Below are 14,480 nucleotides of genomic sequence, written 5' to 3'. Positions count from 1 at the left end.
TGAACCTGGGAGGCGGAGCTTGCAGTGAGCTGAGATTGCGCCACTGCACTCCAGCCTCGGCAACAGAGAGAGACTCCCTCTCAAAAAATAAAATAAAATAAAAATACAAACATTAGCTGGGCATGGTGGCAGGCACCTGTAACCCCAGCTACTCAGGAGACTGAGGCAGAAGAATAGCTTGAACCTGGGAGGCAGAGGTTGCAGTGAGCCAAGATCTCACCACTGCACTCCAGCCTGGGCGACAGAGCAAGACTCCAACTCAAAAAAAAAAAAAAAAAAAAAAAAAAACACGCACACAAAAAAAAAAAAACCAATAAAAAAAAAAAAAAAAAAAAAACACACACACACAAAATAAACCATTAAGAAAAGACAAATAAATTTTGCAACATTAAAAGAGAAAAAATTATGCATCTACAACTTGCCATAACAAACTGAGAAGACAAGCCACAAATAGAAGACATACTATCTGAAACTAATACAACTAACAAAGTAGATGAAACATACAAATTATCACTAAAAATCAGTAAGAAAAAGCACAATAATTCAGCAAGAAAAAAAATCACTGAATAGAAATTCTATTCTAATCACATAATAGAAATAGCCAATTCAGGCCAGGCGTGGTGGCTCACACCTGCAATCCTAGCATTTTGGGAGGCCAAAGTGGGTGGATCACTTGAGGTCAGGAGTTCGAGACCAGCCTGGCTAACACGGTGAAACCCTGTCTCTACTAAAAATATAAAAATTAGCAGGACATGGTGGTGCACGCCTGTAGTCCCAGCTATTCGGGAGGCTGAGGCAGCAGATTCACCTGAACACAGGAGGCAGAGATTGCAGTGAACTAAAATTACATCACTGCACTCCAGCCTGGGCGACAGAATGAGACTCTGTCTTAAAAAAAAAAAACCCAATTCACAAAATTAGATATACAAAAGAATGTAAAGATTACAGAACCTCATTAGTAATCTGGAAAGTTCAAATTAAAATGGCAAGAAAAATAGAACTTCATGTCCATCAGATTGGTAGTATTAAAACATCTGACTAAACCAAGTGATTACAAGTATACAAACTGCATAAGTGGCAACATTATTTGGTACATTCGGTCTAGGAGAAAAATTTGCAACTGCCTATAGAATGAAGATGCTCTTTTACCCAGCAACAGTCCTAGCTAGATTCATATCCTAGAGAAACTCTCACACATGTACACAAAGCAATATATAAAATATTTCACTGCAGCACTGGTTATAGTAGTAAAAAACATTTTTTTGAGACAGTCTCACTCTTGTTGCCCAGGCTGGAATGCTTCTGAGCAGTGCAGAGCTGATGACAGGAGAAGCAGTCACAGAGCTGAGCTACTCAAGATATACGGGGAAGTATCTTTCAACACATACCAGAGGCCAGATAGCATTGCTTAGCTGCCAAAAGCCAGAAATATGCACTACCATAAAACTGGCAATGTTGCAGGGGTAGGTAGCCATGGGGAGTTCGATTCAGAGTTGTGGATACAACAGAGCATGGCATCCTTAGGGGAAAAATATGTGGATAGCCAAAAAGGATGCTACAAAGAAAAAAAGGCAAGAATAGAGAAGGAAGAGGCAGCTAAGGGCCATCACCACAATACACAGTCAAAATCCTTCATTCGGCTCCTGGATCTGAGCCAACTTTTTTAATCTAGGCTCACTGCAACATCCTCCACCTCCAGGGTTCAAGGGACTCTCCGGCCTCAGTCTCCCTAATAGCTGCGATTACAGGTACACGCCACCACGCCCAGCTAATTTTTGTATTTTTAGTAGAGACGGGGTTTCACCACATTGGCCAAGCTGGTCTCAAACTCCTGACCTCAAGTGATCTGAACACCTTGGCCTCCCAAAGTGCTGGGATTACAGGCATGAGTCACCACACCTGGCTGAACCGACTTTAACATCCAAAACTCAATTACTGAAGAGGTGCCCAAATCCCTAGGAAAGGATGCTAAAACTGTATGGCTCCGCCAGTTCCTCCTAAAAGGGAGTATGTCAACATATCACCCTCTCAGACAATTGGGTAAAGGGAAATGCCTAAATACTTTGAGGATTTGGGGCACAAGATCTGAACTGACATTGAGATCTGGAAACCCAAAGCATCATGATCCCTGCATTAAAGTGGGGACTTACAGGTGTCAGGCAGTAACTGAAGTCTTAGCCAAAACTTACTAGCTCATAGTAAGTCTGCTTGTCCATGGACTCATCACTAGTCATTTCCTCAGTTCCAAGTGTTTAAACGAGGGCTGGGCATGGGAGGCTGAGGCAGGAGAATTGCTTGAACCCAGGAGGTAGAGGTTGCAGTGAGCTGAGATTGCCACTGCACTCCAGCCTGGGCGACAGAGTGGGACTCTATCTCAAAACAAAAAAACAAACAAACAAAAAAATTAGCCAGGCGTGGTGGTGCATGCCTCTAGTCTCAGCTGCTTGGGAGGCTGAGGTCCAAGAATTGCTTGAACTCGGAAGGTGAAAGTTGCAGTGAGCCCAGATGGCACCACTGCAAGCCAGCACATTCCATCTCAAAAAAAAAAAAAAAAAAAAAAACATTTAACAGGACTGATGTACTTAGGAGTTGAAGTAATCACATTGGGTCCTTGGCCTAAGAGATAAGAGTTATCACAGTGGGACAGACAAAGAGCTCTCTAAAACCCCTCCCTCTCTTCAGTCATGATAGTAAATCAAAAGCAGTATCACATCCTGGGGAGGGACAAAGATCAGTACCACCACTAAAGACAAAAAGGATGTATGGGTGTGGTGTCTATCACATCCACACCTAGAAATATATCTCCAGCCCACATACTAGGTAAGCTGCCAACTTTGACTCAAACTGTGAGTAGGAAACGGCTCTGCACCAAGTCTAGGCTGCAATGCACACGGCCTTGCCACTTAAGCCATGCAACCCAGCAGATCCTGGGGGATCCAAAGTATCAGTAGCGAAAAAAAGATGCAGTGGAGAACTTATGGCAAGCTCCTATGGCAAAAGCACAATGCAAGTCCCTGAGATTCTGGAGCAAGACCAAGCTGTCCAAAGCAGGGAAGTAGGTGCCTTTTGAGAAACAGCGTCAAGGCTGTTACTGGAAAGCTTGACTATGAAGCATCCAGAACTGCCCCATTATGAATTGGGTCTTGTCAGACCTATCAAGTCATCAAGTCAGACAGACCCTTTAGTCAGACATTAAGATGGAAATGGTATATCCAGGATGAAGCTGAAAGCAGAACCAGAAAACATTAGTACACTGCATGAGCAGGTAGCCCAGACACCCATGTTACCTACCGCAGTTGTAAAAGTACCTCTTCCCTGGAAGACCACCTCAATGCCACACTCCTCCACAACCCAGGAAATTCTATGCTATTTCTTTTGGGCCAGGTACCTGTTTCCCAGCAATTTGGTCACTTGAGCCTAGGAGTTGGGGACCAGCCTAGGCACCATAGTGAGGCACTGTCACACTCCAAAAAATTAAAGAATTAGCTGGGTGTGATGGCACGTGCCTACAGTCCCAGCTACTCAGGAGGCTGAAGTGGGAGGATCCTCTGAGCCCAGGAGTTCAACACTGCAGTGAGCCGTGATCACACACTGCATTCCAGCCTAGGCAACAGAGTGAGATCCTGGTTCAAAAAGAAATTGAGGCCCAGTGTGGTGGCTCACACCTGTAATCCCAACACTTTGGGAGGCCAAGCCAGTCTGATCACTTGAGGTCAGGAGTTCGAGACCAGCTTGGCCAACATGGTGAAACCCTGTCTCTACTAAAATACAAAATCAAAATCAGCCGGGAGTGGTGGTGGGCACCTGTAATCCCAGCTACCCAGGAGGCTGAGGCAAGAGAATTGCGTTAAGCTGGGTGGCAGAGGTTGCAGTGAGCTGAGCTCAAGCCACTGCACTCCAGCCTGGGGAACAGAGCTAGACTCCATCTCAAAAAGAAACTGAGCCTTTTTTCCACTGTCGTGTCTACCAGTTCCCTGCCAAGCACTGGTTATTTGCATATCCTTCTCCATTGATTGAGGCAGTGCCTCTTGCTGCCAGGTGGGGGCAGTGTTGCTCCTTGAACAAACACTTTCCAACCCTCTCAAAGAGCAAAATCATTTGGAACATTTATAGCATTCCCAACATAAAAAGGCAAACTGAAAAAAACTTATAGAGGTAACTAATAAATGTATATTGAGTCCTATTTGTGAATTGTATTCTGCTAGACAATAGGGATAGCAGGATGATTTACCCACATTGAATCAAACCCCAGGGGGTTTATTGTGGGTGGGAAGAGGTAGATTAGGCTTGGGGGAGCAGTGGTGATAGGGAGGCAGGGCTTCTTTTCCTGTAGAGATGGGGTTTCGTCTTACTATGTTGCCCAGGCTGGTCTCAAACCTCTGGCCTCAAGGGAGCCTCTCACCTTGGCCTCCCAAAGTGCTGGGGTTACAGGTGTGAGCCATTGGCCGTTAGAAGCAGGGCTTTTTTTTTTTTTTCTTTTTTTTTTTTGAGACAGAGTCTCACTCTGTCGCCCAGGCTGGAGTTCAATGGGGTGATCTCAGCTCATCGCAATCTCCACCTCCCGGGTTCAAGCAATTCTCATGCCTCAGCCTCCCGAGTAGTTGAGATTACAGGCACACTCCAACATGTCCGGCTAATTGTTGCATTTTTAGTAGAGACACAACTTCACCACGTTGCCCAGGCTGGTCTTGAACGCCTGACCTCAGGTGATCTGCCCGCCTCGGCCTCCCAAAGTGCTGGAATTACATGCCCGGTCTAGCAGCACTTCTTAATGGCTGTATTGATCAAGTTGGGCTATAGCTTAAAGACAATGGAGAGGCACTGAAGGATTGTGAGCAGAAGTGAGACCTGACCAAACCTTTTTTTTTTTTTTTTTTTTGAGAGAGAGGGTTCGCTCTTGTGGGCCAGGTTGGAGTGCAGTGGCTCGATCTCAGCTCACCGCAACCTCCGCCTTCCTCAAGTAATTCTCCTGCCTCAGCCTGCTGAGTAGCTGGGATTACAGGCATGCACGACCATGCCTGGCTGATTGTGTATTTTTAGTAGAGACAAGGTTCCTCCATGTTGGTCCGGCTGGTCTCAAACTCCCAACCTCAAGTGATCCACCCACCTAGGCCTCCCAGCGTGCTGGGATTACAGGCATGAGCCATCGTGCCCGACAGACCAGAGTTTTTCTTTGTAAAGATCGCTCTGACTACAGTGTGGAGAATGAACTAGAAGGGAAGAAGCCAGAGCAAGAAAGTCAGACTAAGTCTGTTACCTACAGATTGCTTTGGGAGGCCAAGGCTGGAGAATCACCTGAGCCCAGGAGTTTGAGACCAGCCTGGGCAACACAGCAAGACCTCTGTCTATACAAAAAGTAAAATAAATTAGCTGGGCATAGTGGCCAGTGCCTGTACTCCCAGCTCAGCCCAGAGGATTGCTTGAGCCCAGGAGTTTGAGGTTACAGTGACCAAGAGTGAAACCCTCTTTTCTTTTTTTGAGACAGGGTCTCTATTTGTTGCACAATTAAAGCTCACTGCAGCCTTGAACTCCTGGGCTCAAGCAATCCTCCCCACCTCAGCCTCCCCCAGAACTGGGACTATACACATGCACCATCACACCCAGCTAATTTTTATTTTTGTAGAGACAGGTCTCCGTATGTTGCCCAGGCTGGTCTCAAACTCCTGGGCTCAAGTAGGCTGCTTGCCTTGGCCCCCCAAAGTGGTGGGATTATGTGGGGGAAAGAAAAGAGAGATCAGACTGTTACTGTGTCTATGTAAAAAAGGAAGACATAAGAAACTCCATTTTGATCTGTACTAAGAAAAAATCTTCTGCCTTGAGATGCTATTAATCTGTAACCCTAGCCCCCAACTCTGTGCTCACAGAAACATGTGCTGTATTGACTCAAGGTTTAATGGCTTTAGGGCTGTGCAGGATGTGCTTTGTTAAAAATGTGTTTGCAGGCCGGGCGCGGTGGCTCAAGCCTGTAATCCCAGCACTTTGGGAGGCCGAGACGGGCGGATCATGAGGTCAGGAGATCGAGACCATCCTGGCTTAAACGGTGAAACCCGTCTCTACAAAAATACAAAACTAGCCGGGCGACAGGCGGGCGCCTGTAGTCCAGCTTACTCGGGAGGCCTGAGACAGGAGATGGCGTAACCCGGGAGGCGGAGCTTGCAGTGGAGCTGAGAGCCCGGCCACTGCACTCCAGCCTGGGCGGCAGGCAAGACTACCGTCTCAAAAAAAAAAAAAAAAGTGTTTGCAGGCATATGCTTGGGTAAAAGTCACCGCCATTCTCCAGTCTCGAGTACCCAGGGACACAATGCACCGCGGAAGGCCACAGGGACCGCTACCCAACAAAGCCTGGGTATTGTCCAAGGTTTCTCCCCAGAGACAGCCTGAGATATGGCCTCATGGGAAGGGAAAGACCTGACCGCCCCCCAGACACCCATAAAGGGTCTGTGCTGAGGAGGATTAGTGAAAGAGGAAGGCCTCTGTCTCCTGCTCGTCCCTGGGCAATGGAATGTCTCGGTATAAAACCTGATCGTACATTACATTCTATTTACTGAGATAGGAGAAAACCGCCTTATCGATGGAAGTTAGACATGCTGGCGGCAATACTGCTTTTTTTTTTGAGACGGAGTCTCGCCTTGTCACCCAGGCTGGAGTGCAGTGGCGGGATCTCAGTTCACTGCAAGCTCCGCCTCCCGGGTTCCCGCCATTCTCCTGCCTTAGCCTCCCAAGTAGCTGGGACTACAGGTGCGCGCCATCACATCCAGCTAATTTTTTTGTATTTTAGTAGAGAAGCGGTTTCACCATGTTAGCCAGGATGGTCTCGATCTCCTGACCTCGTGATCCGCCCGCCTCAGCCTTCCAAAGTGCTGGGATTACGGTGCTGGGATTACAGGCGTGAGCCACCGCACCCGGCCGGCAATACTGCCCTTTACTGCACTGAGATGTTTGTGTAAAGTCAAATATAAATCTGGCCTACATGCACATCGAGGCACCGCACCTTTCCTTAAACTCATTTATGACAGAGTCCTTTGCTCACATGTTTTCCTGCTGACTCTCTCCCCACCATTACCCTATAACATCCCCCTCACCAAGATGGTAGAGATAGTGATCAATAAATGCTGAGGGAACTCAGGGACCGGTGCCGGTGCGGGTCCTCCTTATGCTGAGTGTCAGTCCCCTGGGCCCACTTTTCTTCCTCTATACTTTGTCTCTCTGTCTTATTTTCTCAGTCTCTCGTCCCACCTGACGAGAAATACCCACAGGTGTGGAGATGCTGGCCCCCTTCAGGATTACAGGCGTGAGCCGCTCTACCCAGCCTACTTTTTTTTAAATGCCCTCTTTTCTAGTAGATTCTATGTCACTACACAAGAGGTTGCAAACTCACAATCAGGGCCACCTTTGGCCCACGGGCATATTTTGGTGTTTTGTTTGTTTGCTTTTGAGACTCGCTCTTGTCCCCCAGGCTGGAGTGCAGTGGGGTGATCTTGGCTCACTGCAACTTCCACCTCCCGGTTCAACCGCTTCTCCTGCCTCACCCTCCTAAGTAGCTGGGATTACAATCACCCGACACCGCACCCACACCACGCCCGGTTTATTTTTGTGTTTTTAGTAGAGAAGGGGTTTCACCATGTTGGCCATGCTGGTCTCTAACTCCTGACCTCAGGTGATCCGCCCACTTCAGCCTCCCGAAGTGCTAGGATTACAGGCATGACCCACCGCGCCTGGCCAAAAAAATTTAAACTCAACATTTTAAAGTGGGTAAATACACAATTCTGGACTTCTGGATTCTTTTGAAAACTATCTGATCACACAGAGACAATACTGTCACAAGGCAACAATCAGCTGGAGCTGTGAAAGGGCTGCCCAGTTCACCAGAGTCCTATCTCAGTTCATTTCACTTACCTACATTACTTAGCTGATTTCTGTACGTCAGTTGGAGACTCCTAATCCAAATCCCCTCTTTTCCACTTCCACTGCTGTAACACTTGCTAGTATTGAATCCTCTTGCCTAAACTACTATGGCAATCTAATTAATGACCTTATCTCTATCTTATCCCCCAATGTCTTATCACTTTCCTACTTAAAAACTCTCCCTGGTTTTTTTTTTTTTTCCTATGATTCAAGTGATTTAGCTTTGCTCTCAAGGTCCTGCTTATCTGGCTTTCCCCAGGAAATACATTCCAGTTTTATATTCTAATACTCCCCTTTTGCCCATCTTCCATGAATTGTAGCCACACACTTCCTTCTTTTTCTAGCACCAAGCTTGTGCTCCAGTTGTTTCTTTAACCAGAATTCCCCTCCGGAGTCTTTCAACCCTTTCAGGCCCAGACACCCTATAAAGCATTTCCCAACTGCCATTCCCACTCACAACCTCCCCAGCCTTGTCTGTCTACTCTGGGCCATCTTGATTTTCTATAGTTTATCTGTCCCACTTTTTTTTTTTTTTTTTTTTTTTGAGACAGGGTCTCACTCAGTCATCCAGGCTGGAGTGCAGTGCAGTGGCTTGATCACAACTCACTTACAGCCTCAAACTCCTGGGCTCAAGCAATCCTCCCACCTTAGCCTCACAAGTAGCTGAGGCTACAGGCATGCACCACCGCTCCTGGCTAATTTTTTCTGTTTTTCTGTAGAGATGGGTATGGGTTTCTCACTATGTTGCTTAGGCTGGTCTTGAACTCTTGGGTTCAAGAGATCCTCCCGCCTCGGCCTCCCAAAATGCTGAGCCAGGCCGGGTGTGGTGGCCTACGCCTGTAATCCCAGCACTTTGGGAGGCTGAGGCGGGAGGTCACCAGAGGTCAACAGTTCGAGACCAGCCTGGCCAACATGATGAAACTCCGTCTCTCCTAAAAATACAAAAATTAGCGTGGCTTGATGATTGCGGGAGCCTGTAATCTCAGCTACTCAGGAGGCTGAGGAAGGAGAATCGCTTGAACCTGGGAGGCAGAGGTTGCAGTGAACCGACATCCCGCCACTGCACTCTGGGTGACAGAGCAAAACTCTGTCTCGGGAAAAAAAAAAAATGTTTATAAAGTGTGCTTGTACACGTAGATGTTTACCACGAACGACTGAACTAATGCTGTCCGGTCTCAGTAAAACAGTCTACAGCTGACTGCAACCATAGTGATAAGGCAGGAGTTGCAGCAGGCAGCACCGCGGGAGTCCTTTAAGGTTCCCCATCAATAAAATGGGGGTTGTCATCCTACCTAGCTCTTGGGATTTTGATGGATTAATCGACTAATACAGTGTGCTTAAAACGGTGCTCCATAAATGTTAGCTAATGTTGGCCTGTAGTAGTCCAAGATCTAAAGAAAACGCACCAGAGGGCAGGACATAGGGGACCATTTAGGAAAAAATCAGATCCTGTCTTCAGTGGAGCACTTACTCCCTGACTTACTTTCCCGAAATGGCTCCACCAAAGGGGACCTCCTCCCGAGTTTAGCTCGGGATCCAGTACCTGAGTCATCCCCCGCGCTGAGACCCTGGACACCAGCCTCCGAATGTGAGCCCGGCAGCTGGCGCGGAATCGAAACGACGGCGGTCGAGGCTTCAGGAGGCTGTAGCTCCATGGAGGCGGATCCTGCACACAGGTTTCGGGTGTGTGGGGGCAAGGGGGAGCTCAGAACAGGGTTAGCGGATAAGCAGTCGTGACCGTCAGTCCAGGATCCGCGTGAGGCAGTGATCTCACCGCTCCTGCCACATGCATTGGGTGAGAAAACTAAGCCGCAATGCGGTAGGTGAGCTTCCGTAAGACGCATGCGCGCCTTTTTCGCGCCGCAAGTCCAGGTAGCGCTTTGTCCACGCCCTCCTTCCCTGGAACTCTCTACCCACAACTCCCCGGGGTTGCATGCGGTCAACGTATGCGCGTGCGCTCGCCATAGCCCCGCCCCCAAATCCCGTGGGCCTCTGCGGGATGGTATTTAATCATCGTCCGTGCCAATTTCGGTCTCATTGTTCTACTGCCGCTGGTGAGTGTTTTTCGTGCGTTTTGTAGCTGCCAGTCTTTTGTGCTTTGTCTTTTCTTTTGAACGATTTTGCGAACATCGCATAGCACGCGCTATGCCTTCTGTGTTATAGCTGTCTGGCCAGGGTGACTGGCGGGTGAGGTCTTGTGGGTAGCCTCGAGACTTAAAAGTAGCAGCGGGGCTTTTTGATGTGAAGGACAAAATGGCGATGGCAGGCCGTGCGGGTCCCCTCCCTATGATGAGGACCTTTTCACAGACCTGTACTGAGCTCCGTGAGGATAAGTGACTCTGAGGAGATGGGCCCTGCAAGCCTCCTACTTGGCCGTCGGTTCAGAAGATATAGTTTTCGAAATGCCACGTGTTGACCTAATGTCTTCTTGGACTCTTGTCTGCAGGGTTTACGCGCACGTTGGAATCGAAGAGAGCTCTATGTTACAGTAAGTTCTTATGGCCATTTCTTAACCTCTGCTATTTCGTTGAGTGTGTGGAAGTTGCTACGGGGATGATTTTACAACCTGAACTCTCTCTTTCTGATGGATTAGTGGAGAAAACACAAAAATTCTGAGTAGCACTGTACTGTACGCAATAAATGTTAGGGACTTACTGATTTGTCTGAGGTGTTAGTGAAGGGTGTTATTTTTTCAGATGTTTAGCCCACAAGAGGTCACTGTTGAAGGAATGGGACAAGACCCATCTTTCTGCAAAGCCAGCGCTACAGTAATGTTCCAGGTAGGTGTACCTGGTTTATGTTCGTATAGAAGAGACCTTGGTAGAGAACCACTCCGTGATGAACACAAAATGACAAGCATATGGCTGAACTTATAAGTGATGTCATCTTACTACTGAGAAGTGACAGAGAGGTCTTGAGGGGTCTTTGAATGACTATTTTTAGGTACATAAAATGCCTTCCTCTGTTGTCTACAGCATCTCATAATCTGTCTTGAGGAATTCAGCTGCCTCCCTGGGTGAATACAGGTAATTATTCAAATTGGTGTATGTCATCTCTGTAAATGTTCACAAGAGAACAAGTGGCTGGCGGAAGCAATTTTTTTTTGGCGCCTTCCATCTTTTTCCTCTTGAAATAATTTTCTGGGAAGCAAGGGTTCGCTGTTATCCTCATCCATATATCGATCACTTTACTGTCAGATGATTTGAATTGATAAGCTGATGTTCTGTGAGGTACAAAAATTAATAGCATGTTAGAGTTCTGATGGCAGTTGTTGATTATGAATAAGTTTCATTCCATCCTAATACCTTAAAATAACTAATTTGCTTTCCTTCCCAGCTATTCCTCATGACAGTCTGCCTCTATCTTACAGTAAGTTGCTTTTTTAATTCTATGGGCCTATTATCTAATTGACAACTTAGCCATCTTGATGTTTGTTACCAAAGCCTGTTTAAACCATAAAGTTTTCTGGTTCCTCTTGTTCCCTGTAGTGATGTTTCCAGACCTCCCCTTTTGTCTCTCAGATAGATGCCCACTGATCTGCCCAGGGTCAGACGAATGCTTGTCAGTTGTAGTTTTCCACGGTTCAGCTTCAATGAGGAGGAAACATCCTGCCTCACCTCACCCCTGTTCTAGCCTGGGAACCATTTGTGAACCCACCAGGGTTAACTGAAAAAGGGCGTGAGAGCTTATTCCATAAGGAACTGTCTGAGGCATTTGGTTACCTTTTTTTAGCTTGTCCACTAGCAACCGTAACTAAAATAGTTTTTGGCTGTTTGGGATAATTAGCTAATTGTGATTTTTTTGATTCAGGAGCAGCTTGTTGCTATATACCATTGAAAAACCTTCAGACCTGGGAGGTTAGTTGATTTTTTTTTTTTTTTTTTTTTTTGCGCCTTACCGCTTGCTTATGCCACTGAGTAGACAGTTTCTATGATGAATCAAACTAGCTCACTATGACTGACAGTGAAAATCCATGAACACCTGAGAAACTGGAGAATGCAGGGAGTGGGGGGTAACCATGTCTGAGGAATCTTTACCAACAGTTTTGTTTTTCTCCAGGTGTTATTAACCAATAACCTCTTTGGCTCTAAGGTGAGTAATTTCACTGTATTCAATGCATTCAGCACATAGAGTAGAAAAAACTGCCTTTTTAGGCCTGTATATATGATGACTTACATGGAATCTCGTTCGGCTGATGACTTGCTGTTGAGACTGTGAAATCTGATTTTCTAAGAATGATGGGTGGGAACAACTTAATGCAGGATATGAGAAGCACTACTGACTTGGTCTTCCTCCTTTCAGGGCCAGCACCTTCTCTCTAGCACTCAGGAGGAGTTTGAGGTAAGTGGCTGTGCAATAGCTGCCATCAATGGCTGCTATATACAATTTTCTCTGATTTTTGTGTGTGATAGCACTGTGGTCTGGGTGGATGTGTAGAGATATAACTGGCTTAACCCAAATCTTTGATCTCCTGAACCACCAAGTGATGATCACCTGCTCACCAGTGATGAGCTGAATACCGCCCCAGTCTGATCAATGTGACTGAAAGGTATTTTCTGAGCTGTGAGCCTGCCTTCCAGTGACAACTTGTAAAAATTACAAGTTATTTGAGGAGGCATTACAGCCAATAGGAAGTTCTTGGGCTAAGTAGTGTTTCCTCTAAAATGCCCTGAAACTTCTGTCTGCCAGGCAACAGATATAGTTCAGAGATTGTAAAATGTACTGTAGAGTGAAAGTCTCTCAAGACTACATTTTTTTTCTTGATTTTTCAGGAAAACTAGGTGTTACTGTTCACTCGACTGAAGTTACAGGTGAGTAAACCTAAATGTAAGGTGAACTATGCTAAAAATTCCCAATGAAGAAACTTTCACACGTCTTACTCTCTGTCCTAGTCCCAGAGCCTGTAAAGGTGAACCCACTGGGACTGGCTGGGGGAAAAGAGGAAGATTTGTTCCAGAAGGGAACTGTCTGAGGGATGACAAATATTTCTATACAAAGAAAGGGAGTAATCACCACTTGTTGAAAACATTGATTTTAATTTTTCCAGGTCTGAGTAAAGAACAAGGTGCATAAAAAATGGTGGGTATCTGTTTAAATATTTAACTGGTTTTATAATAGCAACCTTTTACTCTTAGGTTACATAGTGTTAAATATTGTGTACATTCATATTTTCCAATCCAATAAGAACTTTTGATTTTCCTCTGCAGGAATCTGTCTTGGAGGACATCAGAAGGTGAATTTTCCAAGACCTTGGATAACCAACTTAGCTGTTGAAGTTACCACAGCATATTTTAGTCGTCTTAATGGCGTGGCTGCTTTTTTTTTAAGCTTTACTGTGAATCATGCCTTTGGGTGGGTCTGCCTGGGCACAAGGAAGTGACCCCCTGAGAGTTTGCTATTTTTACCTGGGTTTTACCCAGCTTGCTTAGGCAGTCTGTCTAATGCTGCATTTCCTACTCCGAGGCAGCACTCAAGGAGCCTAATTTATCAGCACACTTTAGAGACTTTTTCCCTAGATGTACCCCACTGAAGGAATTTTAAATGAAAAGCTTGCTGGGTTTAGGGGGTCTTTTAATGTTAGCAGACGCTGGGAGCCAGTGAAACAGTTGAGGGTTTGCTGTGTGTCCATGTTTCTGTATTTTATCACCCCCTTCCTGCAACATTATTTCTGTGGAATCTACCTGCCCTTTTGTTTTTTAGATACAAGGGCTTGGTTTTACTACCAAGGCTGAGCTCAAGGCCCCAGCCTTAAGAGATCCTCCCACCACAGATTTCCAAAGTGCTCAGATTGTAAGTGTGATTCATGGCACCCAGACTTTGCTGCTTTTCTTAAATGATCCAGGCTCAGAACCAAAACTCAGGCACTGCATAGATGGCCAGTTTGGCAAACTACTGACCTAGCTTGTTGCCAATTGTTGATTGAGCTTCCCATAACTCCATTTCTGTTCCTCTGTATACAGCCATCTTCTATTCCCATCATGAGCCTTTAGGTCTCTATTTGCATGTTGCAAATACTATGTGCCATGTAGGTAGCTCATTCAGGGCCTTGCTCTAAACTACAAAAAAGGTTCCCTTGAGTGGCTGTCAATTTGTGTTGCTGTATTGGTTGTTGATGAAAATAATAAAATGATTGGTTACATAGTCCTGTTTTTGTGTGTCTCCTTAGCACCAGTGTGTAAATTTCCATGGGAAACTGGCTTCCTCTCATGTTCCCTCAAGTCCCTGGAACTGGAAGGGACACCTGATAGGGTTTGCCTGCTAGGCAGTGTGTTAAATGACTAACCTGATCTGAGCAGAGCATCCATCTTGGTGTGCACAATACCACTACATTGGAGCTTTCTTTTTTTTTAAGTTTCCCTCTTGCCTAGTCTTACGGTGCAGTGACATGATCGCAAGCTCACTACAAATTCAAGCATTTGGACTCAAGAAAACCTTCACTTTAGCCAGCAGGTTGGAGTCTCATTCTTGTCACCCAGGCTGTAATGTGGTGGCATGATCTCAGCTCACTGCAACTTCCACCACCTAGGTTCAAGCCATTCTCCCTGCCTCAGCCTCCTGAGTAGCTAGGACTACAG

The 14,480-nt window shown here is 46.2% G+C and overlaps 1 protein-coding gene and 1 long non-coding RNA gene across 3 annotated transcripts in view; one reads left to right on the top strand and one right to left on the bottom strand.

The window, feature by feature from the left end:
• SLC3A2 (solute carrier family 3 member 2) overlaps positions 1-9,764 on the bottom strand; it is a 28,587-nt gene extending 18,823 nt beyond the window's left edge. Inside the window, exons 1-2 of the mRNA XM_017882637.1 lie at positions 9,449-9,764; positions 632-724 (exon numbers count right to left, since the gene is read on the bottom strand). Of these exons, the coding sequence (XP_017738126.1) occupies positions 632-724; positions 9,449-9,749 (394 nt within the window). The 5' untranslated portion in view covers positions 9,750-9,764. The remainder of the gene's footprint in view (positions 1-631; positions 725-9,448) is intronic.
• A 143-nt stretch (positions 9,765-9,907) lies between these two features.
• LOC108536132 (uncharacterized) lies at positions 9,908-14,055 on the top strand. 2 transcript variants are annotated; one of them, XR_001887425.1, is made up of 11 exons: positions 9,908-9,959; positions 10,352-10,393; positions 10,602-10,685; positions 10,881-10,931; positions 11,242-11,274; positions 11,716-11,762; positions 11,965-11,997; positions 12,208-12,246; positions 12,678-12,716; positions 12,953-12,984; positions 13,113-14,055. It is a non-coding gene; the product is annotated as an uncharacterized LOC108536132 (long non-coding RNA). The 2 variants fall into 2 exon arrangements; XR_001887424.1 differs by lacking the exon at positions 9,908-9,959 and having other exon boundaries at positions 9,971-10,393.
• Positions 14,056-14,480: the final 425 nt, after the last annotated feature.

The sequence above is a fragment of the Rhinopithecus bieti genome, unplaced genomic scaffold (genome assembly GCF_001698545.2).
Source record: "Rhinopithecus bieti isolate Rb0 unplaced genomic scaffold, ASM169854v2 scaffold_13271, whole genome shotgun sequence".
Lineage (NCBI taxonomy): Eukaryota > Metazoa > Chordata > Mammalia > Primates > Cercopithecidae > Rhinopithecus > Rhinopithecus bieti.
Note: the sequence above shows the minus strand (reverse complement) of the source record. Positions and strands in the feature narration are given on the sequence as shown.